The following is a 26,144-nucleotide window of genomic DNA, read 5'->3' as shown; positions in this document are numbered from 1 at the left end:
AGTGGTCACCCTGGGGGGTGGATTCATTCATTCAGCCGTATTTATTGAGCGCTTACTGTGTGCGGAGCACTGTACTAAGCACTTGGGAAGTACAAATCGGCAACATCTAGAGACGGTCCCGACCCAGCAGCGGGCTCACAGTCTAGAAGGGGGAGACAGACAACAAGACATGTAGACGGGCGGCAAAATCGAAAGAACAAGTAGAATTAAAGCTAGGAAGCAGGGAGAGGCGAGGAGGAGGAACAGGAGGGACAGTGAGGAGGAGGAGCAAGGAAGACAGGAGGACCAGGGAGAGTCTGGGGAGAATAATAATGGCACTTGTTAAGTGCTTACTATGGCTTAGCATGGCGGGGGGGCATGAGTCTCCTCCTGCTCCTTTTAGTTTCTGTGGGGGCAGCGGCCACGGGTAGCCTCCTGCCACCATGTTTGAACCCAGACTGTCACACCGTCGGTAGTATTTATTGAGCGCTTACTGTGTGCAGAGCACTGTACTGAGCGTGTGGGAGAGTATACTATGACAGTAAAACAGATGCATTCCCTGCCCACCACGAGCTCAAAGTCTAGAGGGGACTAAAGCAACTTTGCTTCGGTTTGAGACCGCCCCCAGGGAAGGTGAATTCAGTGTTGGTTTTTGGAGGTGGGATTTGAGGGGGTCGCGGCTCGGGAGGGGCTGGGGATTTTATCAGGTGGGTACGAGTGCGGGGGGACGGGGTGGGGATTAGGCGGCGTCCTCATTCTGGCCCCTGACCCTACCCCAGAGGGAGATGTGTGTTACGAGAAAGGATTTATTAGCAGAAGCCTGGAGTTTGCGCTGGTCCGTCGTGTTTGTAAACCAGGGAGGGGGAGAGAGAAAACTGGCCCTTTGGCATTGTCCGCCCCGCTCTTCCTCAGCGGCGCTTGGCGGTTGAATTCATTTCCTTGTGGTTTGCCATGTGCTGCTGATGTTCTTTTTCACGTTTCCCGATTCCGGCATGGTGAGAATCCAGTCCTCAGGAGCGTGCCGCCCGCCCCGGAGAGCTGACCCTTGGGAGCCAGGGAGCCAACTTGTACTTCCCAAGCGCTTAGTACAGTGCTCTGCACACAGTAAGCGCTCAATAAATACGATTGATGATGGTGAGTGTGGCCTACAGTGGGCAGGGCATTGCTCTAACCCACCCTTTCCCCTTTAGGCTGCCCCAAGCACTTATCCTAGCCCATCTCTCGTACTGTATTAGCCTCCTCGCGGACCTCCCCGTCTCCTGTCTCACTCCAGTCCATACTTCACTGTAATCAGAGAAGCAGCGTGGCTCAGTGGAAAGAGCCCTGGCTTGGGAGTCAGAGGTCATGGGTTCGAATCCCATGTCTGCTCTGTGACCTTGGGCAAGTCACTTAGCTTCTGTGTGCCTCAGTTCCCTCATCTGCAAAATGAGGATTAAGACTGTGAGCCCCCCATGGGACAACCTGATCACCTTGTAACCTCCCCAGCGCTTAGAACAGTGCTTTGCACATAGTAAGCCCTTAACAAATGCCATCATCATTATTATTATGAAGCCCTGGGAGTTGGAAGGACCTGGGTTCTAATCCCAGCTTGTCTGCTGCGTAACCTTGGGCAAGTCACTTTACGTCTCTGTGCCACAGTTCCCTCATCTGTAAAATGGGGATTAAGACTGTGAGCCCCCCATGGGACAACCTGATCACCTTGTAACCTCCCCAGCGCTTAGAACAGTGCTTTGCACTTAGTAAACCCTTAACAAAAGCCATCATTATTATTATTATAAAGCCCTGGGAGTTGGAAGGACCTGGGTTCTAATCCCAGCCTGTCTGCTGCGTAACCTTGGGCAAGTCACTTTATGTCTCTGTGCCACAGTTCCCTCATCCGTAAAATGAGGATTAAGACCGTTAGTCCCTTGTGGACTTTGTCCATCCCGACTGGCTTGTATTGACTCCAGGGCTTAATTCAGGGCCTGGGCCAAATAAGCACTTAACAAATACCGTAAAAAAGACCATTTTTGTCCCACAGGGGCTTCACAGTCTGAGAGCCAGGAGGGAGGAATCAACCGCAACAGGCCAGAGTTGTCCATTTCCCCCCCAGAGTGGGGATGGGCAAAGTGTTGATGATGTTGGGCCTCCCCAGTGCTTGACACAGAGTAAGCGCTTGATGAATTCTGATTATCACTGGATTTCCCGTTCCTCAGGTGACTTTTTAGTTGGGGTGGGGGCTGTCTCCCACCCCGCCTTATTGTGTCTTTTTGGTGGGGTTGCGGGGGAGGGCTGGGCATGTTTGGGGTGGGGAAGGGGCCGGGGAAAATGGAGGTTCCTAAGGCAAGGATACCCCCGGCCCACTCCGCTCTGGTCCAGGGCCTGTCCGGCAGCCCCCGACACCCTAGGGTGGGCTTGTGAGCAGCATGGCTTAGTGGAAAGAGCCCGGGCTTGGGAGTCAGAGGTCATGGGTTCTAATCCTGCCCCCGCCACTTGTCAGCTGGATGACTTCGGGCAAGTCACTTAGCTTCTCTGGGCCTCAGTTCCCTCATCTGTCAAATGGGGACTAAGACTGTAACCCCCCAGTGGGACGACCTGCTTACCTTGTATCCACCCCAGCGCTTAAAACAGTGCTTGGCCTATAGTAAGCACTTAACAAATACCATGATTATTATATTATAATTATATAATACATTATATTAATATACCGCATATTAATAAAATGTATCATTATAATCTAATAATGGCATTTGTCATGATTATATCATTTAATATAATATGGCATCTCACCATATATCAATATGTAAATATGATGTAATCCTATCAATGTGATATGTTAAAATATATCATTACAATATAATAACGGTATTGTCACGATTATATCATTTAATATATGGCATATTACCATATATCAATGTATAAATATGATATAGCCATATTAATATGCTGTACGCTAAAATATATAATTATAATATAATAATGGTATTTGCCGCGATTATATTATTTAATATAGTATGGTATATTGCCATATATCAACATAAAAATATGATATAGCCATATTAATATGCTGCATGTTAAAATATATAATCATAATATAATAACGGTAGTTGTCACTATTATATTATGATAATGTAATATAGTATATTGCCATATGTTAAAATATGATATATAATTATAATATAATAATCATGGTATTTGTTAGGTGCTTACCATGGGCCAAGCACTGTGCTAAGGGAATGAGGAAACTACACCCTCTCCTCACAATATAAATTATTTATTACAAAATATACAAATTCGAAGACTGGGGAGAGAGAAAGGGAGAGCACGTGGGGGTGGTGGCCATTTGCTCTCATTGGGGAGGCCAATGAGAGAATTAGGGGGTCTGTGCCGCAGCCAATGAGAAGGTGGGGTCTGCGCCGCAGCCAATGAGAGAAGGCGGGGTCTGCGCCGCAGCCAATGAGAGAATGAGGGGTCTGCGCCGCGGCCAATTAGAGAAGGCAGGGTCTGCGCCTCGGCCAATGAGAACTAGGGGTCTGCGCCGCGGCCAATCATTGTGGCTCAGTGGAAAGAGCCCGGGCTTGGGAGTCAGAGGTCATGGGTTCGAATCCCGGCTCTGCCACATGTCTGCTGTGTGACCTTGGGCAAGTCACTTAACTTCTCTGAGCCCCAGTTCCCTCATCTGTAACATGAGGGATTAAGACTGTGAGCCCCCCATGGGACCACCTGATCACCTTGTATCCCCCCCAGCGCTTAGAACAGTGCTTTGCACATAGTAAGCGCTTAACAAATCCCATCAATATCAACTAGGGGTCTGCGCCGCGGCCAATGAGAGAACTAGGGGTCTGCGCCGCGGCCAATGAGAGAACGAGGGGTCTGCGCCGCGGCCAATGAGAGAACGAGGGGTCTGCGCCGCGGCCAATGAGAGAACTAGGGGTCTGCGCCGCGGCCAATGAGAAGGCGGGGCGTATGAGCTGCAGGGGCGTGGCTAGAGGAGGGGCGGGGCCAGGGCGCAGCCAATGAGAGGAGGCTGGGGGCTGGGGGGGGAGGAGGGCGAGGAAGAGGTGCCTGAGGAGGAGGAGGGTGCGCTGGAGGGGCGGGGCCAGCGGGGCGCCCAGCACGTGCAGCAGGCGCTGGCGGAGGATGTGCAGGCCCAGCTCCACGTCCTCCGGCGTCACGTCGTCGCCCGCCTGCGACTGCGCCTGCGCCCTCTTGATGAGCAGGTCCTTGCGCTCCGTCACCGAGCTGCGTAAGTGCCCTGCAACGACACGGGACGGGCGGGGAGGGCGTCAGCACGTACTGCGTGCGCGCGCGCGCGTGTGTGACGTAACGTGCGGGCGCAGCAGCGCCCCCCGCCGACGCCTCACGGCACCGGACCGAGCCATTCCGATAACAACAATGATGATAATGGCATTTGTTAGGCGCTTCCTATGTGCCAAGCACTGTCCTAAGCGCTGGGAGGGGGGGATACAAGGTGATCAGGTTGCCCCACGGGGGGCTCACAGTCTTCTACTACTAATCATCATCATCATCATCAATCGTATTTATTGAGCGCTTACTATGTGCAGAGCACTGTACTAAGCGCTTGGGAAGTACAAATTGGCAACATATAGAGACAGTCCCTACCCAACAGTGGGCTCACAGTCTAGTATTATTATTACTAATAATAATGTTGGCATTTGTTGAGCGCTTATCATGTTCCCAAGTGCTTAGTACAGACAGTAGGTGCCCAATAAATACGATTGAATGAATGAATGAATGAACAGGATGCTTCAAGGCCCTACTGAGCGCTCACCTCCTCCAGGAGGCCTTCCCAGACTGAGCCCCTTCCTTCCTCTCCCCCTCGTCCCCCTCTCCATCCCCTCATCTTACCTCCTTCCCTTCCCCACAGCACCTGTACATATGTATATGTGTTTGTACAGATTTATTACTCTATTTTACTTGTAAATATCTATTTGATTTTGTTAGTATGTTTGGCTTTCTTCTCTGTCTTCCCCTTCTAGACTGTGAGCCCACTGTTGCGTAGGGACTGCCTCTGTATGTTGCCAGCTGGTACTTCCCAAGCGCTTAGTACAGTGCTCTGCACACAGTAAGCCCTCAATAAATACGATTGATTGATTGATTGATTAATGTGGCAAGCACTGTCCTAACTGCTGGGGGTGGGGGGTGGGAGGGATACAGGGTTATCAGGCTGTCCCATGTGGGGCTCACAGTCTTATAATAATAATAATAATAATAATAATAATAATAATAATGTTGGCATTTGTTAGGCTCTTATCATGTGCCAAGCACTGTTCTAAGCACTGGGGAGGATGCAAGGTCATTAGGTTGTCCCACGTGGGGCTCACAGTCTTCTAATAATAATAATAATAATGATGTTGGCATTTGTTAGGCGCTTATCATGTGCCAAGCACTGTTATAAGCACTGGGGAGGATGCAAGGTCATTAGGTTGTCCCACGTGGGGCTCACAGTCTTCTAATAATAATAATATTGATGGCCTTTATTAAGCGCTTACTATGTGCAAAGCACTGTTCTAAGCACTGGGGTAGATACAAGGTAATCAAGTTGTCCCACATGGGGCTCAGACTTTATCCCCATTTTCCAGATGAGGTCACTGAGGCCCAGAGAAGTGAAGTGACTTGCCCAAAGTCACCCAGCTGACAAGTGACAGAGCTGGGATTTGAACCCATGACCTCTGACTCCAAAGCCCGGGCTCTTTCCACTGAGCCACGCATAATAACGCTTGTATTTGTTAAGCGCTTATCGTGTGCCAAGCACTGTCCTAAGCGCTGGGGGGATACAAGGCGATCAGGTTGTCCCATGTGGGGCTCAGTCTTATAATAATAATAATGTTTGTATTTGTTAAGCACTTATCATGTGCCAAACACTGTTCTAAGCGCTGGGGAGGATACAAGGTGATCAGGTTGTCCCATGTGGGGCTCACAGTCTTCTAATAATAATAATAATAATAATGTTGGAATTTGTTAGGTGCTTATCATGTGCCAAGCACTGTTCTAAGCACTGGGGAGGATTCAAGGTCATTAGGTTGTCCCATGTGGGGCTCACACTCTTCTAATAATAATAATAACGTTTGTATTTGTTAAGCGCTTATTGTGTGCCAAGCACTGTCCTAAGCGCTGGGGGGATACAAGGTGATCAGGTTGTCCCATGTGGGGCTCACAGTCTTATAATAATAATAATGTTTGTATTTGTTAAGCGCTTATCGTATGCCAAGCACTGTTCTAAGCACTGGAGAGGATACAAGGTGATCAGGTTGTCCCACATGGGGCTCACAGTTTTATAATAATAATAATGTTTGTATTTGTTAAGTGCTTATCATGTGCCAAGCACTGTTCTAAGCACTGGGGAGGATACAAGGTGATCAGGTTGTCCCATTTGGGGCTCACAGTCTTATAATAATAATAATGTTTGTATTTGTTAAGCGCTTATCATGTGCCAATCACTGTTCTAAGCACTGGGGAGGATACAAGGTGATCAGTTTGTCCCATTTGGGACTCACAGTCTTCTAATAATAATAATAATAATAATAATAATGTTGGTATTTTTTAAGCACTTACTATGTGCCAATCATTCATCTAAGCACGGGGTGGGGGGGGGGAGGGTAATAAGGTCATCAGGTTGTCCCACGTGGGGCTCACAGTCTTCTAATAATAATAATAATAATGTTGGCATTTGTTAAGTGCTTACTATGTGCCAAGCACTCTTCTGAGCGCTGGCGGGGATACAAGGTGATCAGGTTGTCCCATGTGGGGCTCACAGTCTTATAATAATAATAATGTTTGTATTTGTTAAGCGCTTATCATGTGCCAATCACTGTTCTAAGCACTGGGGAGGATACAAGGTGATCAGTTTGTCCCATTTGGGACTCACAGTCTTCTAATAATAATAATAATAATAATAATAATGTTGGTATTTTTTAAGCACTTACTATGTGCCAATCATTCATCTAAGCACGGGGTGGGGGGGGGGAGGGTAATAAGGTCATCAGGTTGTCCCACGTGGGGCTCACAGTCTTCTAATAATAATAATAATAATGTTGGCATTTGTTAAGTGCTTACTATGTGCCAAGCACTCTTCTGAGCGCTGGCGGGGATACAAGGTGATCAGGTTGTCCCATGTGGGGCTCACAGTCTTATAATAATAATAATGTTTGTATTTGTTAAGCGCTTATCATGTGCCAATCACTGTTCTAAGCACTGGGGAGGATACAAGGTGATCAGTTTGTCCCATTTGGGACTCACAGTCTTCTAATAATAATAATAATAATAATAATAATGTTGGTATTTTTTAAGCACTTACTATGTGCCAATCATTCATCTAAGCACGGGGTGGGGGGGGGAGGGTAATAAGGTCATCAGGTTGTCCCACGTGGGGCTCACAGTCTTCTAATAATAATAATAATAATGTTGGCATTTGTTAAGTGCTTACTATGTGCCAAGCACTCTTCTGAGCGCTGGCGGGGATACAAGGTGATCAGGTTGTCCCATGTGGGGCTCACAGTCTTATAATAATAATAATGTTTGTATTTGTTAAGCGCTTATCATGTGCCAATCACTGTTCTAAGCACTGGGGAGGATACAAGGTGATCAGTTTGTCCCATTTGGGACTCACAGTCTTCTAATAATAATAATAATAATAATAATAATGTTGGTATTTTTTAAGCATTTACTATGTGCCAATCATTCATCTAAGCACGGGGTGTGGGGGGGAGGGTAATAAGGTCATCAGGTTGTCCCACGTGGGGCTCACAGTCTTCTAATAATAATAATAATAATGTTGGCATTTGTTAAGTGCTTACTATGTGCCAAGCACTCTTCTGAGCGCTGGCGGGGGATACAAGGTGATCAGGTTGTCCCACGTGGGGTTCTCAGTCTTCTAACAATAATAATAATAATAATGTTGGCATTTGTTAAGCACTTATCATGTGCCATGCACTGTTCTAAGCGCTGGGGGATATACAAGGTAATCAGATTGTCCCACGTGGGGCTCACAGTCTTCATCCCCATTTTCCAGATGAGGGAACTGAGGCCCAGAGGAGTGAAGTGACTTGCCCAAAGTCACACAGCAGACAAGTGGCGGAGCAGGGATTAGAACCCACGACCTGACGCCCAAGCCCAGGATCTTTCCAGTAAGCCATTCTGCTTCTCTTTAATAATAATAATAATTTATAAGGATGGTATTTGTTAAGCGTTTACTATGTGCCATGCACTGTTCCAAGTGCTGGGGGTGGGGGATACAGGGTGATCAGGTTGTCCCACGGGGGGCTCCCAGTCTTCATCCCCATTTTAGAGATGAGGTCACTGAGGCCCAGGGAAGTGAAGTGCCTTGCCCAAAGTCACACAGCTGACAGTTAACCTGCCCAACATTTAGAACAGCATGTTGCACACAGTAAGTGCTTAATAAATGCCATAATTATTATTATTATTCCAGTTAAGTCATGTTCAGGGACTGAGGAGAGGCTGTGGTCCAAACAGTTCTCATCCCCGGTCACTACTACTTTATTTCCACTGGTTCCTTTCTCGTGTACGGGAGCGAAGGAGGCAGACTGTGGAGGTGATACGGGGCTGTGGGTTAGTGGGACGGGATCGGCGAAGGGATGGGGGAGCGAGTGACTTGAGTTCAGTACAGAGGGTGTCCAACTGTGTACCAAGGAAAGGTAGTTTGGGTGAGGAGACGAAACGGGGCATGACGACTTGAGAAAATCGGTCAGCCTCGAGGGACTTTCCCCCCAGTCCCCGCCAGTTTCTTAGCTGGGGGCCTTGAGAACCAGCCCTAAGCAGACCAAGCTGGGGAGGAGATTCACCCTCTCATTCACCCCTCACATCCAAGCCGTCACCAAAACCTGCCGGTCTCAGCTCCGCAACATTGCCAAGATCCGCCCTTTCCTCTCCATCCAAACTGCTACCCCGCTCATTCAAGCTCTCATCCTATCCCGTCTCGACTACTGCACCAGCCTTCTCTCTGATCTCCCATCCTCGTGTCTCTCTCCACTTCAATCCATACTTCATGCTGCTGCCCGGATTATCTTTGTCCAGAAACGCTCTGGGCATATTACTCCCCTCCTCAAAAATCTCCAGTGGCTACCAATCAATCTGCGCATCAGGCAGAAACTCCTCACCCTGGGCTTCAAGGCTGTCCATCACCTCGCCCCCTCCTACCTCACCTCCCTTCACTCCTTCTCCTGCCCAGCCCGCACCCTCCGCTCCTCCACCGCTAATCTCCTCACCGTACCTCGTTCTCGCCTGTCCCGCCGTCGACCCCCGGCCCACGTCCTCCCCCGGGCCTGGAATGCCCCCAATCCCTCTGCCCATCCGCCAAGCTAGCTCTCTTCCTCCTTTCAAGGCCCTGCTGAGAGCTCACCTCCTCCAGGAGGCCTTCCCACACTGAGCCCCTTCCTTCCTCTCCCCCTCGTCCCCCTCTCCATCCCCCCATCTTACCTCCTTCCCTTCCCCACAGCACCTGTATATATGTATATATGTTTGTACATATTTATTACTCTATTTATTTATTTATTTATTTTACTTGTACATTTCTATCCTATTTATCTTATTTTGTTGGTATGTTTGGTTCTGTTCTCTGTCTCCCCCTTTTAGACTGTGAGCCCACTGTTGGGTAGGGACTGTCTCTATGTGTTGCCAATTTGTACTTCCCAAGCGCTTAGTACAGTGCTCTGCACATAGTAAGCGCTCAATAAATACGATTGATTGATTGATTGATTCACAGGGGGGACAGTGACTAGTGTGGGGAGGTCCCGGCCCCGGAAAGTCGGCCAAAAGCCACAGCCGGATTCCCCTCGCATCTCCTTGGCCTCGACTCCCGGCCAGTGACCAGTGTGGGGGAGATCCCGGCCCCGGAAAGTCGGCCAAAAGCCACAGCCGGATTCCTCTCGCGGCTCCTTGGCCTCGACTCCCTGCCCGTTCCAGCTGGCCGGGGAGGACGGCTCAGCGAGCAGGAGGTCCGGAGTTTGTTTTCTGAGCCAGGTGACCGGTGGTGGGTGGCAGGGGGTTTAATATTAATCCCGCGCACGGAGCCGGGCCGTTACATTCCTGCTGACTCCGAGCTACGCCTTCGCAGGCTAGCCCCGCCGCCGCCCGAGTCCCGGCCCACGGCTGGCTCCTTTTTATTTTTATAGTTTTTGTGAAGCGCTTATGATGTGCCAGGCACCCTCCTACGCGCCAAGCTGATCAGGTTGGACTCGGTCCCTGTCCCGCACGGGGCTCACAGTCTTGACTCCCCATTTTGCGGGTGAGGGACCTGAGGGCCAGAGAGGTAAAGCGAGTTGCCCCAAGTGGAGCCGGAATTAGAACCCAGGCCCGGGCTAAGACGAGCCCCGAGTCCTCCAGCCTCCACGGGATTCTGGGGACCGAGGGATGTCTTCCGCGGTGAGCGGGAAGGCTGAGGGTGATGCGGCTGAGTTTCACGGGTCCGGGGTCCTCAACTGTGCCCGCCGCCCACCCCTCCCCGGCGGCCTGAGTGGCTGCTTACCTGTTAAAACGTGCTGGTAACTGATGAGGAGTAACTGTAAATGTTCCATCAGCTCGTCCCAACTCTGCCACTTCCCTTCCTCGCCCTGCGGCAGAGACCAAAATCAGTCGCCTCGGGGCCGGGGGTGGGCTTTGGGATCCCCCCCGGCCGGGGACGGGGCCAAAGGGGCCCTCCCTTGAGAGCGATGGTCTGCCCTCTCCCCCCCGGAGGAGTATATATGTCTATATGTTTGTACATATTTATTACTCTATTTATTTTACTTGTACATATTTATTCTATTTTATTTTGTTAGTATGTTTGGTTCTGTTCTCTGTCTCCCCCTTCTAGAGTGTGAGACCACTGGTGGGTAGGGACTGTCTCTAGATGTTGCCAATTTGTACTTCCCAAGCGCTTAGTACAGTGCTCTGCACATAGTAAGCGCTCAATAAATACAATTGATGATGATGATGACTGTCTCTAGATGTTGCCAATTTGGACTTCCCAAGCGCTTGGTCCACTGCTCTGCACACAGTAAGCGCTCAATAAATATGATTGATTGATTGATTGAGTACAGAGGGTCTCCCCTGGGTGCCCACCGAGGGCAACGATAATAATAATAGTAATTGACGTATCTGCTGAGCTCTTCCTATGTGCCAAGCGCGGTCACGGTCTCTGTCTCACAAGGGTCTCACAGGCTAAGCGGGAGGGGCTGGTGTTTAGTCCCTAGTTTAACTCCAGGACACCGAGGCACAGATCAGTTAGGGCCTTGTCCACACAGCAGATAAATGGGGGAGCTGGGATTAGAAGAATAATAATAATAATGATAATAATAGTAAGTTTGGTATTTGTTAATCTATTTATTTTATTTTGTTAGTATGTTTGGTTTTGTTCTCTGTCTCCCCCTTTTAGACTGTAAGCCCACTGGTGGGTAGGGACTGTCTCTAGATGTTGCCAATTTGTACTTCCCAAGCGCTCAGTACAGTGCTCTGCACATAGTAAGCGCTCAATAAATACGATTGATGATGATGATGACTGTCTCTAGATGTTGCCAATTTGGACTTCCCAAGCGCTTGGTCCACTGCTCTGCACACAGTAAGCGCTCAATAAATATGATTGATTGATTGATTGAGTAGAGAGGGTCTCCCCTGGGTGCCCACCGAGGGCAACGATAATAATAATAGTAATTGACGTATCTGCTGAGCTCTTCCTATGTGCCAAGCGCGGTCACGGTCTCTGTCTCACAAGGGTCTCACAGGCTAAGCGGGAGGGGCTGGTGTTTAGTCCCTAGTTTAACTCCAGGACACCGAGGCACAGATCAGTTAGGGCCTTGTCCACACAGCAGATAAATGGGGGAGCTGGGATTAGAATAATAATAATAATGATAATAATAGTAAGTTTGGTATTTGTTAATCTATTTATTTTATTTTGTTAGTATGTTTGGTTTTGTTCTCTGTCTCCCCCTTTTAGACTGTAAGCCCACTGGTGGGTAGGGACTGTCTCTAGATGTTGCCAATCTGTACTTCCCAAGCGCTCAGTACAGTGCTCTGCACATAGTAAGCGCTCAATAAATACGATTGATGATGATGATGACTGTCTCTAGATGTTGCCAATTTGGACTTCCCAAGCGCTTGGTCCACTGCTCTGCACACAGTAAGCGCTCAATAAATATGATTGATTGATTGATTGAGTACAGAGGGTCTCCCCTGGGTGCCCACCGAGGGCAACGATAATAATAATAGTAATTGATGTATCTGCTGAGCTCTTCCTATGTGCCAAGCGCGGTCACGGTCTCTGTCTCACAAGGGTCTCACAGGCTAAGCGGGAGGGGCTGGTGTTTAGTCCCTAGTTTAACTCCAGGACACCGAGGCACAGATCAGTTAGGGCCTTGTCCACACAGCAGATAAATGGGGGAGCTGGGATTAGAAGAATAATAATAATAGTAACTTTGGTATTTGTTAATCTATTTATTTTATTTTGTTAGCATGTTTGGTTTTGTTCTCTGTCTCCCCCTTTTAGACTGTGAGCCCAATGTTGGGTAGGGACCGTCTCTATATGTTGCCAATTTGTACCTCCCACGTCCTCCCCCGGGCCTGGAATGCCCCCAATCCCTCTGCCCATCCGCCAAGCTCGCTCTCTTCCTCCCTTCAAGGCCCTGCTGAGAGCTCACCTCCTCCAGGAGGCCTTCCCAGACTGAGCCCCTTCCTTCCTCTCCCCCTCGTCCCCCTCTCCATCCCCCCCATCTTACCTCCTTCCTTTCCCCACAGCACCTGTATATATGTATATATGTTTGTACATATTTATTACTCTATTTATTTATTTATTTTATTTGTACGTATCTATTCTATTTATTTTATTTTGTTAGTATGTTTGGTTTTGTTCTCTGTCTCCCCCTTTTAGACTGTGAGCCCAATGTTGGGTAGGGACCGTCTCTCTATGTTGCCAGTTTGTACCTCCCAAGCGCTTAGTACAGTGCTCTGCACATAGTAAGCGCTCAATAAATACGATTGATGATGATGATTGCTACGTGCCAAGCGCTGTTTAAGTGCTGGGGTAGATACAAGGTAATCAGGTGGTCCCCCGCGGGGCTCACGGTCTTCATCGCCATTTTACAGATGAGGGAACTGAGGCTGAGAGAAGCGACGTGACTTGGCTAAGATCACGCAGCGGACGGGTGGCGGATCCAGGATTAGAACCCGGGTCCGAGTCCTGGCCACTAGGCCGGGCTGCTTCTCATCAGGCTGTTCGCTGTAGGCTCGTTATGGGCAGGGAACTTGTCTGCTGGTTCTGTTGTACTGGACTCTCCCAAGAGCTTAGGACAGTGCTGTGCATCATCATCAATCGTATTTATTGAGCGCTTACTGTGTGCAGAGCACTGCGCGTAGTAAGCGCTCAACGAATAGGCCTGGTGGATCGATAGGGCGGACGGTGAGCCCCAGGTGGGGCCGGGACTGCGTCCCTGGTGCCGAGCCCCGAATTAATAATAATAATGATGGTATTTCCCCACAGCACCTGTATATATGTATATATGGTTGTACATATTTATTATTCTATTTATTTATTTATTTATTTATTTTACTTGTACATTTCTATCCTATTTATTTTATTTTGTTGGTATGTTTGGTTCTGTTCTCTGTCTCCCCCTTTTAGACTGTGAGCCCACTGTTGGGTAGGGACTGTCTCTATGTGTTGCCAATTTGTACTTCCCAAGCGCTTAGTCCAGTGCTCTGCACATAGTAAGCGCTCAATAAATACGATTGATTGATTGATTGATTCTGTTCTCTGTCTCCCCCTTTTAGACTGTGAGCCCACTGTTGGGTAGGGACTGTCTCTATGTGTTGCCAATTTGTACTTCCCAAGCGCTTAGTCCAGTGCTCTGCACATAGTAAGCGCTCAATAAATACGATTGATTGATTGATTGATTCTGTTCTCTGTCTCCCCCTTTTAGACTGTGAGCCCACTGTTGGGTAGGGACTGTCTCTATGTGTTGCCAATTTGTACTTCCCAAGCGCTTAGTCCAGTGCTCTGCACATAGTAAGCGCTCAATAAATACGATTGATTGATTGATTGATAAGTGCTTACTATGTGCAAAGCACTGTTCTAAGCACTGGGGGGGGGGGCGGGGAATAAAAGGTGATCAGGTTGTCCCATGTGGGGCTCACAGTCTTAATCCCCATTTTACAGATGAGGTAACTGAGGCTGAGAGAAGTGAGGTGACTTGCCCAGGGTCACACAGCAGACATGTGGCGGAGCCGGGGATTCGAACCCGTGACCTCTGACTCCAAAGCCCGGGCTCTTCCCACTGAGCCAGGCTGCTTCTTAGGGAGGGGATGCTCAGGGAGGGGCCGGGTACCTGGCAGGGCAGCAGAGAGGTGGCATTGGCCAGGAAGTGCAGGGCCTGAGCCAGGGACAGCGGCAGGTTGGTGGGCTCCTTGCAGCTGTGAAGGAACATCATCTCCAGCAGTTTGCAGCGGAGAAGATGGCTCTCCATGGTGGTGAAGAAGGTCCTCCTGAGGGAGGATATTTATTACTCTATTTATTTATTTTACTTGTACATTTCTATCCTATTTTATTTTTTTGGTATGTTTGCCTTTGTTCTCTGCCTCCCCCTTTTAGACTGTGAGCCCACTGTTGGGTAGGGGCCGTCTCTATGCGTTGCCAATTTGTACTTCCCAAGCGCTTAGCGCAGTGCTCTGCACATAGTAAGCGCTCAATAAATACGATTGATTGATTGATTGATTGAGGAAGGGGAGGGCCGGCCCGCTCACCTGCTCACTGGGCCTCCATCTCGCCCACGTCCCGCCTCCGGCCCGGAATGCCCTCCCTCCTCAAATCCGACAGACGATGACTCTCCCCGCGTTCATGGCCTTCCCACTCCAAGCTCCCCCTTTCCGCATCTCCCATTCCCTTCTGCATCGCCCTGACTTCCTCCCTTTGCTCTTCCCGCTTCCAGCCCGTTACGTATCTAACTGCAGTGTATTTCTTTGTTTTGATGTCTGTCTCCCCCTCCTCCCCATCCCCTCCACCTTACCTCCTTCCCCTCCCCACAGCACCTGTATATATGTATTTATTACTCTATTTTATTTGTACATATTTATTTTATGTTGTTAATATGTTTTGTTCTGTCTCCCCCTTCTAGACTGTGAGCCCACTGTTGGGGTAGGGACCGTCTCCATATGTTGCCAACTTGTACTTCCCAAGCGCTCGATAAATATAACTGAATGAACGTGGGCAGGGAACGTGTCTGCTTATCGTTGACCTGTACTCTCCCGAGGGCTTAGTACACGATAGGCGCTCAGTAAATACGACTGAACGGTAGGTGCTCGGGAAATGCCGGTGACCGACTGGGTGGGAGGAGCCAGGATGCCCATTTTGCGGGGGGATAGGGATGGGAGGTGCGGGGGGACGCGAGAGTGGGATTATCCTCTTGCTGCCAAGCCGCCTCTCAGGCAGGCCCGGCCCCTCAGGGGGAGGGCAACCCTTGACTGGGCACACGGTTGAAAAGCAGGTGGTGTTTGCGCCCCGGGCCTAAGGTCGGCTCCGTCTGCCGGCCCCCCGGGTGGCCGGGTTTCCAAGGCAACGGCCCCTTCAGCCGAGCAGAGGCCCGGGGAGTTGGAGTCCGGCTCCTGATGCTTGCTGGCTAATGGTCAAGCGGGCAGGGAATGGGCCACAGGGCGGGGAGCGAGGTTGGCAGAGACCTTGTTTACGGCCGAGCTCTGGTGTGCCACCAGCTCACCCTGCAGCCGGCTGGGCAAGGGCAGAGGCGGGTGTGCCAGAGTGCTCTGCCCACGCATCATGTTGGCACGGGGAAAAGGAGGCACCGGCTGCAGGGGGAACGGGACTTTCCCAGCCCCCGCGGCGGAGCTGAACTACTAGAACGGAGCCACCCCGTGCCCACCCGGCTGCAGGGGAAGAGGGGATGGGAGGCAAAGGGAGCTGCAGACTGTACTGGACTCCGTCCTCTCACGCCCCTACTCCAGTGCTTAGCCCCACAGGTGGGCACCCACCCTAATAGCCAGAGATCGGGGTCCGGGGGGCCGAACTCGGATGGGTGAACGCATCCGAGCATTCGTCGAGCCGGCCCGGGCGGCGTCAGGGCCCGACTTCTTACCTCTGGCTGCGCTCGGGGATGGCCAGCACCAGGTCGAACATCTTGTTGGCGATCTTGGCGGAGCTGCAGGTGGGCGAGCGGTCCACCTCCACCGCTATGGACAGCATCCGCTGCAGGCAACACACCGCCCTGCGCCCGCCGCCCCGCCGGTCGGGAGAGGGGCCGGGCTCCGCGCCCCTTCCCGGCCCCCGGACGGACTCCCCAGCCTCGCCTCGGGGCGGCCCGGGAGGAGGAGGAGGAGGAGGACGCGGGGGTGACCGCCACCCCGGAAGGGAAGACGTCCCCTCTCCGCTTAATCCGGTCCTGTTCCCCTCCAGGTGGGTCTGGGGGCCCGAGGGGTGACCGACGGATGCTCGGCCCTCTGCCCCGTCCCCGGGCCGGCCCGGCCCGACACTCACTGCTGACTGCAGCCCGTCCCGTGGCGCCCGGGGTTCGGCCCGCTGCCCTGGTCCCGGGTGGGCTCCATGCTGGCCACTTCGCGGACCAGCCAGGAGATCACGTCCCTGCAACGGATGGGGAGCGGGCGCTGAGGCGCGGGGGCATCGCGGGGGCTCCTCAGATTGTGGCCGGGTGGCAGAAGTGGGGCTTGGGACCCCCTTCCCCATGCCCCCTCCACCGGGAGGGTCGGTCCTGTTAGACTGGAGAAGCGCTACGGCCTAGTGGAAAGTGCCCGGGCGACAGAGGACCCGAGTTCTCATATGTTTGTACATATTTTCTACTCTATTTATTTATTTTATTTGTACATATCTATTCTATTTATTTTATTTTGTTAGTATGTTTGGTTTTGTTCTCTGTCTCCCCCTTTTAGACTGTGAGCCCACTGTTGGGTAGGGCCTGTCTCTACAGGTTGCCAATTTGTACTTCCCAAGCGCTTAGTACAGTGCTCTGCACATAGTAAGCGCTCAATAAATACGATTGATGATGATGATCCCGGCTCTGCCACCCGTCTGCTGTGTGACCTATTTATTCTACTTATTTTATTTTGTTAACGTTTTGTTTTGTCGTCCGTCTCCCCCTTCTAGACTGTGAGCCCGCTGTTGGGTAGGGACCGGCTCTAGATGTTGCCAACTTGGACTTCCCAAGCGCTTAGCACGGTGCTCTGCACACAGTAAGCGCTCGATAAATACGATTGAATGAATGAATGAGTGACCTTGGACGAGTCGCTTCACTTCTCTGGGCCTCCGTCCCCAATTCTGTAAAACGGGGGTGGAGACCGTGAGCCCCACGTGGGATACGGACTGCGTCCAACCTGATTAGCTTGTATCTACCTCAGTAGATACAAGTACTGTGGAGGTGCTACGAGTAGGTAGTAGTAATAATCATCGTCATCAATCGTATTTATTGAGCGCTTACTATGTGAGAGCACTGGACTAAGCGCTTGGGAAGTACAAATTGGCAACATAGAGAGACAGTCCCTACCCACCAGTGGGCTCACAGTCTAAAAGGGGGAGACGGAGAACAAAACCAAACATACTAACAAAATAAAATAAATAGAATAGCTATGTACAAGTAAAATAAATAAATAGAGTAATAAATATGTACAAACATATCCATATATACAGGTGCTGTGGGGAAGGGAAGGAGGTAAGATGGGGGGGATGGAGAGGGGGACGATAATAATGATGATGGTATTTAAGTGCTTACTATGGGCCGAGCACTGTTCTAAGCGCTGGGGGTAGATACAATCAATCAATCAATCGTATTTATTGAGTGCTTACTGTGTGCAGAGCACTGTACTGAGCACTTGGGAAGTACAAGATGGCAACGTATCATCATCATCGATCGTATTTATTGAGCGCTTACTGTGTGCAGAGCACTGTACTGAGCGCTTGGGAAGTACAAGATGGCAACATATAGAGACAGTCCCTACCCAACAGCGGGCTTACAGTCAGGTTGTCCCACGGGGGGCTCACAGTCTTCATCCCCATTTTACAGATGAGGGAACTGAGGCCCAGAGAAGTGAAGTGACTTGCCCAAAGTCACACAGCTGACAAGCAGTGGAGCCCGGGATTAGAACCCATGACTTCTGACTCCTAGATTCAGGCTTTTTCCACTGAGCCACAATGCTTACTCCCCCACTTCCCGCGGCTCTGTCCCGCCTTGGTGTGGCTGGGAAGGAGAGCCGCGTAGGGCACGGGGCCGGTCCAGAGATCTGGGGACTCATGGCACCGCCCCACTGCCCGCTGCCTCGCCTGGACGCCCCAAACTGGCCTAGTAGACAGACTCGGGGCTTGGGAGGCGGAAGGACCTGGGTTCTAATCCCGCCTCTGCCACAAGCCTGTGTGACTTAGGGCCGGTCGCTTCACCTCTCTGGGCCTGTTCCCTCATCTGCAAAATGAGGATTAAGACTGTGAGCGCCATGGGGGATGGGGACCGTGTCCGACCCCATTTACTTGTATCCATCCCAGCGTTTAATACATTGCCTGGCACATAGTAAGTGCTTAACGAATACCACAATTATTAGTATTGTCTTCATTCATTCATTCATTCAGTTGTATTTATTGAGCGCTTACTGTGTGTAGAGCACTGTACTACAGAAGCAGCATGGCTCAGTGGAAATAATAATAATAATAATGATGGCATTTGTTAAGCGCTTACTATGTGCAAAGCACTGTTCTAAGCGCTGGGGGGGGATACAAGGTGATTAAGTTGTCCCACGTGGGGCTCACAGTCTTAATCCCCATTTAACAGATGAGGTAACTGAGGCTCAGAGAAGTTAAGTGACTTGCCCAAGGTCACACAACACCCAGACTGAGCCCCCGTCTTTCCTCTCCCCCTCTCCATCCCCCCGGCCTTACCTCCTTCCCCTCCCCACAGCACCTGTATATATGGATATATGTTTGTACAGACTTATTACTCTATTTTACTTGTACATATCTATTCTATTTATTTTATTTTGTTAATATGTTGTGTTTTGTTGTCTGTCTCCCCCTTCTAGACTGTGAGCCCACTGTTGGGTAAGGACCGTCCCTATATGTTGCCAACTTGGACTTCCCAAGCGCTTAGTACAGTGCTCTGCACACAGTAAATACGATTGATTGATTGATGTGGCAGAGCCGGGAAAGAGCATGGGTTTTGGAGTCAGAGGGCATGGGTTCAAATCCCAGCTCTGCCAATTGTCCACTGTGTGACTTTGGGCAAGTCACTTCTCTGGGCCTCAGTTCCCTCATCAGTAAAATGGGGATGAAGGCTGTGAGCCCCCCGTGGGACAACCTGATCACCTTGTCACCTCCCCAAGTAAGCCCTCCTTTCCTCTTCTCCCGCTCCCTTCCGCGTCATCCTGACTGGCTCCTTTTATTCATCCCCTCCGTCCCCGCCCCACACCACCTATGTCCACCTCCGTCATTTCTTGATTTCTGTTAGTCTTTTACACTGTCTTTTAGACAGTCTTTTAGACTGTGAGCCCACTGTTGGGTAGGGACTGTCTCTACATGTTGCCAACTTGGACTTCCCAAGCGCTTAGTACAGTGCTCTGCACACAGTAAGCGCTCAATAAATAAATACGATTGATGATGATGTTAGTGTCTGGCTCCCCCTCTAGACCGTAAGCTCACTGTGGACAGGGAATGAGTCCATTTATTGTTCCGCTGTCCTCTCCCAAGCGCTCAGTACGGTGCACAGTAAGCACTCGTTAAATACGATTTTCCTGACTGACGGTCCTCCTTGCCCTTCCCCAATCTCCATCTTCCATCCTTCCCTGCGCCCGTGCCCACGCAGGCACACACGCGTGCACATGCTCCTCCTGTCCGGAGCCCGTCCCGCTCCCCCTTCTAGACTGTGAGCCCGCTGTCGGGTAGGGACCGTCTCTATCTGTTGCCAACTTGGACTTCCCAAGCGCTTAGCACAGTGCTCTGCACACAGTAAGCGCTCAATAAATACCACTGAATGAATGAATGAATGAACAGTGCTTTGCACGTCGTAACCGCTTAATAAATGCCGTCATTGGTAATTATTATTAGTAATGATTATTACTAAGCCCCTGAGGCCCAGCCCTGGTTGCCGGGGCGGGGGCCACCGGTGTCCAATTTGTACTTCCCAAGCGCTTAGTACATATGTATATATGCTTGTACATATTTATTACTCTATTTATTTCTTTTATTTGTACATATCTGTTCTATTTATTTTATTTTGTTAGTATGTTTGGTTTTGTTCTCTGTCTCCCCCTTTTAGACTGTGAGCCCACTGTTGGGTAGGGACTGTCTCTAGATGTTGCCAATTTGTACTTCCCAAGCGCTTAGTACAGTGCTCTGCATACAGTAAGCGCTCAATAAATACGATTGATGATGATGATGATGATATCTATTCTATTTATTTTATTTTGTTAGTATGTTTGGTTTTGTTCTCCGTCTCCCCCTTTTAGACTGTGAGCCCACTGTTGGGTAGGGACTGTCTCTATGTGTTGCCAATTTGGACTTCCCAAGCGCTTAGTACAGTGCTCTGCATGTAGTAAGCGCTCAATAAATACGATTGATGATGATGATGATATCTATTCTATTTATTTTATTTTGTTAGTCTGTTTGGTTTTGTTCTCTGTCTCCCCATTTTAGACTGCGAGCCCGCTGTTGGGTAGGGACTGTCTCTATGTGTTGCCAATTTGTACTTCCCAAGCGCTTACTCCAGTGCTCTGCACGTAGTAAGCGCTCAATAAATACGATTGATGATGATGATGATGATGATATCTATTCTATTTCTTTTATTTTGTTAGTATGTTTGGTTTTGTTCTCTGTCTCCCCCTTTTAGACTGTGAGCTCACTGTTGGGTAGCGACTGTCTCTATATGTTGCCAATTTGTACTTCCCAAGCACTTAGTACAGTGCTCTGCACACAGTAAGCACTCAATAAATACGATTGATGATGATGATGATGATATCTATCCTATTTCTTTTATTTTGTTAGTATGTTTGGTTTTGTTCTCTGTCTCCCCCTTTTAGACTGCGAGCCCGCTGTTGGGTAGGGACCGTCTCTATGTGTTGCCAATTTGTACTTCCCAAGCGCTTAGTGCAGTGCTCTGCACGTAGTAAGCGCTCAATAAATACGATTGATGATGATGATGATTGATGATGCTCTGCACACAGTAAGCGCTCAATAAATACGACTGATCCTTTCAGTCACCTGATGTTGTGCGGCTGCTTGTCGCAGGAGAGCACGGCGCTGACGAAGGACTGCTGCAGCTGCTGCCAGCGACGGCGCAGGGCCATCTGGAAGTCGTCCTGCAGCGTCTGCACCACGTAGCGCAGGAAGTAGAGGCGGCCGGGCAGCGGTTTCTGCGGGGGGGAAAAGGCGGAGCAAGGGGTCACCCCGAGGGGTACCGGGGGGCTCACCCCCCTGGAGCGCCGGGCTGGCCGGGTCTCCGGCGGCGAAGCCTCCCCCCGGTAAACGCCACGACCGTGGGCACTAAGCAGCAGCAGCAGCAGCGGGGCTTAGTGGCTGGACCACAGCCCAGGGAGTCGGAAGGTCATGGGTTCTAATCCTGCCTGTGCCCACCTCACTTCCCTGAGCCTCAGTTCCCTCACGTGTCCAATGGGGATTGAGACTGGGAGCCCCACGAGGACCGTGCCCAACCCCATCTGCTTCTACTACGTGGGATCTGGCATCCTTTCTTCACCCCTCCCTCGGCCCCAGAGCGCTTACATACCTGTCCGTAACTTATTTATTTATATTAAATATATAAATATATTTATATAAATATATAATCAATCAATCAATCGTATTTATTGAGCGGTTATTGTGTGCAGAGCACTGTACTAATAGCTTGGGAAGTACAAGTTGGAGACATATAGAGACGGTCCCTACCCAACAGTGGGCTCACAGCCTAAAAGGGGGAGACAGAGAACAAAACCAAACATACTAACAAAATAAATAGAATAGATAGGTACGAGTAAAATAAATAGAGTAATATAAATATATTTATATAAATTTATATAAATATTTATATAAATATAGATATTTATATTTGGTTCTATAAATCTGGTTCATTGTGGGCGGGGGTCATGTCTACCAACTCTATTATCATCATCAATCGTATTTATTGAGCGCTTACTGTGTGCAGAGCACTGGACTAAGCGCTTGGGAAGTACAAGTTGGCAACATCTAGAGACGGTCCCTACCCAACAGTGGGCTCACAGTCTAAAAGGGGGAGACAGAGAACAAAACCAAACATACTAACAAAATAAAATAAATAGAATAGATATGTACAAGTAAAATAAATAAAGAGCAATAAATATAAATACATTCATATAAATATTTATATTATATAATATATAATTATATTATAACATTATATAATATTATAAATTATTATATATAATGCATGATATAATATAATATAAATATTTATATTTGGTATGTACCAATATATAATATATTATAATATTATATATAAAATTATATAGTATTATATATACAATATAATAATATATAATATAAATATTTATATTTGGTTCTATAAATCTGGTTCATTGTGGGCAGGGGTCATGTCTACCAACTCTTATTATATTATACTCTCCCAAGCACTTAGTACTGTGCTCTGCACACAGTATGCACTCAATAAGTATGATTGATTGATTTGGGGTAACTGCCATGCATATTAGACTCAGTTCTCCCTTCCCTGCTGTTTCTACCTACTAAACACAATCCAGGTGGTTACAGCTGCTTTGGTGGACTCCTTTCTCTCATTCCCCAGTTGGCTGTTAAACTACCTCGTTCTCATAATAATAACAATAATGGTGGTATTTGTTAAGCACTTACTATGTCCTACTAAACACAATCCAGGTGGTTCCTGCTGCTTTGCTGGACTCCCTTCTCTCATTCCCCAGTGGGCTGTTAAACTACCTTGGTCTCCTAATAATAATGATAACAATAATGGTGGTATTTGTTAAGCACTTACTATGTCCTACTAAACACAATCCAGGTGGTTCCTGCTGCTTTGCTGGACTCCTTTCTCTCATTCCCCAGATGGCTGTTAAACTATCTTGGTCTCATAATAATAATAATAATAAAAATAATGGTGGTATTTGTTAAGCACTTACTATGTCCTACTAAACACAATCCACTATCCTGGTCTCATAATAATAACAATAATGGTGGTATTTGTTAAGCACTTACTATGTCCTACTAAACACAATCCACTATCCTGGTCTCATAATAATAACAATAATGGTGGTATTTGTTAAGCACTTACGATGTCCTACTAAACACAATCCAGGTGGTTACTGCTGCTTTGCTGGACTCCCTTCTCTCATTCCCCAGTTGGCTGTTAAACTACCTTGGTCTCATAATAATAATAACAATAATGGTAGTATTTAAGCACTTACTATGTCCTACTAAACACAATCCAGGTGGTTACTGCTGCCTTGCTGGACTCCTTTCTCTCATTCCCTAGTTAGCTGTTAAACTATCTTGGTCTCATAATAATAATAATGACAATAATGGTGGTATATGTTAAGCACTTACTATGTCCTACTAAACCCAATCCAGGTGGTTACTACTGCTTTGCTGGACTCCTTTCTCTTATTCCCCAGTTGGCTGTTAAACTACCTTGGTCTCCTAATAATAATGATAACAATAATGGTGGTATTTGTTAAGCACTTACTATGTCCTACTAAACACAATCCAGGTGGTTCCTGCTGCTTTGCTGGACTCCTTTCTCTCATTCCCCAGTTGGCTGTTAAACTATCTTGGTCTCATAATAATAATAATAAAAATAATGGTGGTATTTGTTAAGCACTTACTATGTCCTACTAAACACAATCCACTATCCTGGTCTCATAATAATAATAATAACAATAATGGTGGTATTTGTTAAGCACTTACTAGATCCTACTAAACACAATCCAGGTGGTTACTGCTGCTTTGCTGGATTCCTTTCTCTGATCCCCCAGTTGGCTGTTAAACTACCTCGGTCTCATAATAATAATAATAACAATAATGTTAGTATTTAAGCACTTACTATGTCCTACTAAACACAATCCAGGTGGTTACTGCTGCTTTGCTGGACTCCTTTCTCTCATTCCCTAGTTAGCTGTTAAACTATCTTGGTCTCATAATAATAATAATGATGACAATAATGGTGGTATATGTTAAGCACTTACTATGTCCTACTAAACACAATCCAGGTGGTTACTACTGCTTTGCTGGACTCCTTTCTCTTATTCCCCAGTTGGCTGTTAAACTACCTTGGTCTCATAATAATAATGATAACAATAATGGTGGTATTTGTTAAGCACTTACTATGTCCTACTAAACCCAATCCAGGTGGTTACTGCTGCTTTGCTGGACTCCTTTCTCTCATTCTCCAGTTGGCTGTTAAACTATCTTGGTCTCATAATAATAATAATAATAACAATAATGGTGGTATTTGTGAAACACTTACTATGTCCTACTGAACACAATCCAGGTGGTTACTGCTGCTCTGCTGGACTCCTTTCTCTCATTCCCTAGTTAGCTGTTAAACTATCTTGGTGTCATAATAATAATAATGACAATAATGGTATATGTTAAGCACTTTGCTGGACTCCTTTCTCTTATTCCCCAGTTGGCTGTTAAACTACCTTGGTCTCCGAATAATAATGATAACAATAATGGTGGTATTTGTTAAGCACTTACTATGTCCTACTAAACACAATCCAGGTGGTTACTGCTGCTTTGCTGGACTCCTTTCTCTCCTTCCCCAGCTGGCTGTTAAACTACCTTGGTCTCCTAATAACAATAATGGTGGCATTTGTTAAGCACTTACTATGTGCCAAGCACTATCCTACGTGCTGGGGTAGATACTAGGTTATCAGATTGTCCCACATCTCGCTTAGTACAGTGCCTGGCACATTTACAACAATTCTTCTTCAGAGAGAGCCACATCAACCCAGCATATGCGCCTGGTCTCAGGGGCCGCCCCGGGCCCGGTGCCCCTGACCGGGGGACTGTTTCCGTGGGCACCACGGTCTGGGCTCCCGACCCGTGCTTGCTCCGTTAGGCCCCTGAGGTGCCCACCTCCCCCGTCAGGGGCCACAGTGGCCCGGCGGGGGGGGTGCCACCGAGCCCCTCGGGAGACCCGCGGGCTTTCTGGGGGAAGGGGAACGTGGGCCGCGGGGGTCCCTCCGCCCAGGCGGGCAGGGCCGTACCTTCTCCTCCATGACGTACGTAAGCAGCTGCCAGTCCCACTCCACGGAGTTGATGTTGGCGGGGTGCAGCCTGAAAGCCAAAGCGGTGGCCATCAGCCACGGGGCCACCGCTGGGCCGGGGCAGGCCCGGGGTGGGGGTCCCGCTGGAATCCCAACCCCCTCCCTGCTCCGGAGACAGGCCCGACCCCGGTTTCACCCTGACACCCGCCCTCTCCCTCACTCCGGCGATGGGCTCCGGTTGGTCAGCCCGTCCATCATATTTACCGAGCACTAACTGCGTGCGGGGCACTGTAATAATAATAATAATAACGATGGCACTGATTGAGCGCTTACTATGTGCAAAGCACTGTTCTGAGAGCTGGGGAGGCTACAAGGTGATCAGGTTGTCCCACCAGGGGCTCTCAGTCTTAATCATCATCAATCGTATTTATTGAGCGCTTACTATGTGCAGAGCACTGTACTAAGCGCTTGGGAAGTACAAATTGGCAACACTTAATCCCCATTAGATGAGGTAACTGAGGCACAGAGAAGTCACACAGCTAAGTGGCGGAGCCGGGATTTGAACCCATGGCTTCGGACTCCAAAGCCCGGGCTCTTTCCACTGAGCCACGCTGCTTCTCTGTATTAAGTGCTCGGGAGAGTACAACGGAAAAGAACAATAAAGTGGCCACTCCAGGGAGTTGGCCGCCACAGCTGCTGGATCTCCTAGACTGGAAGCTCCTCGAGGGCAGGAATCGAGCCGGCAAACTCTATTTATCGGACCCTCTCTTAGTCCAGTGCTCCGCACAAAGTGCGCACACTCTATTCGACTCCCCCGGCGCTCAGACTGTGAAGTCCTCAGGGTCCTGGGAGGAACTTGGGGAAGCAGCCTGTCTATCAATTAATCAATCAATCGTATTTATTGAGCGCTTACTGTGTGCAGAGCACTGTACTAAGCGCTTGGGAAGTACAAGTTGGCAACATATAGAGACGGTCTAGTG

The 26,144-nt window shown here is 48.8% G+C and overlaps 1 protein-coding gene across 2 annotated transcripts in view; it reads right to left on the bottom strand.

Moving 5' to 3' along the window:
- Positions 1-3,692: 3,692 nt before the first annotated feature.
- Positions 3,693-26,144, bottom strand: part of SIMC1 (SUMO interacting motifs containing 1) — a 38,342-nt gene continuing 15,890 nt past the window's right edge. For both annotated transcript variants that reach the window (XM_038771427.1, XM_038771428.1), the window contains exons 4-10: positions 25,165-25,234; positions 21,161-21,312; positions 16,448-16,552; positions 16,050-16,178; positions 14,292-14,448; positions 10,463-10,547; positions 3,693-4,213 (exon numbers count right to left, since the gene is read on the bottom strand). In XM_038771427.1, coding sequence (XP_038627355.1) covers positions 3,762-4,213; positions 10,463-10,547; positions 14,292-14,448; positions 16,050-16,178; positions 16,448-16,552; positions 21,161-21,312; positions 25,165-25,234 — 1,150 coding nt within the window. In that variant the 3' untranslated portion in view covers positions 3,693-3,761. The remainder of the gene's footprint in view (positions 4,214-10,462; positions 10,548-14,291; positions 14,449-16,049; positions 16,179-16,447; positions 16,553-21,160; positions 21,313-25,164; positions 25,235-26,144) is intronic.

Source organism: Tachyglossus aculeatus, chromosome X2, assembly GCF_015852505.1.
Source record: "Tachyglossus aculeatus isolate mTacAcu1 chromosome X2, mTacAcu1.pri, whole genome shotgun sequence".
NCBI lineage: Eukaryota > Metazoa > Chordata > Mammalia > Monotremata > Tachyglossidae > Tachyglossus > Tachyglossus aculeatus.
This window is presented reverse-complemented; position numbering and strand designations above follow the sequence as displayed.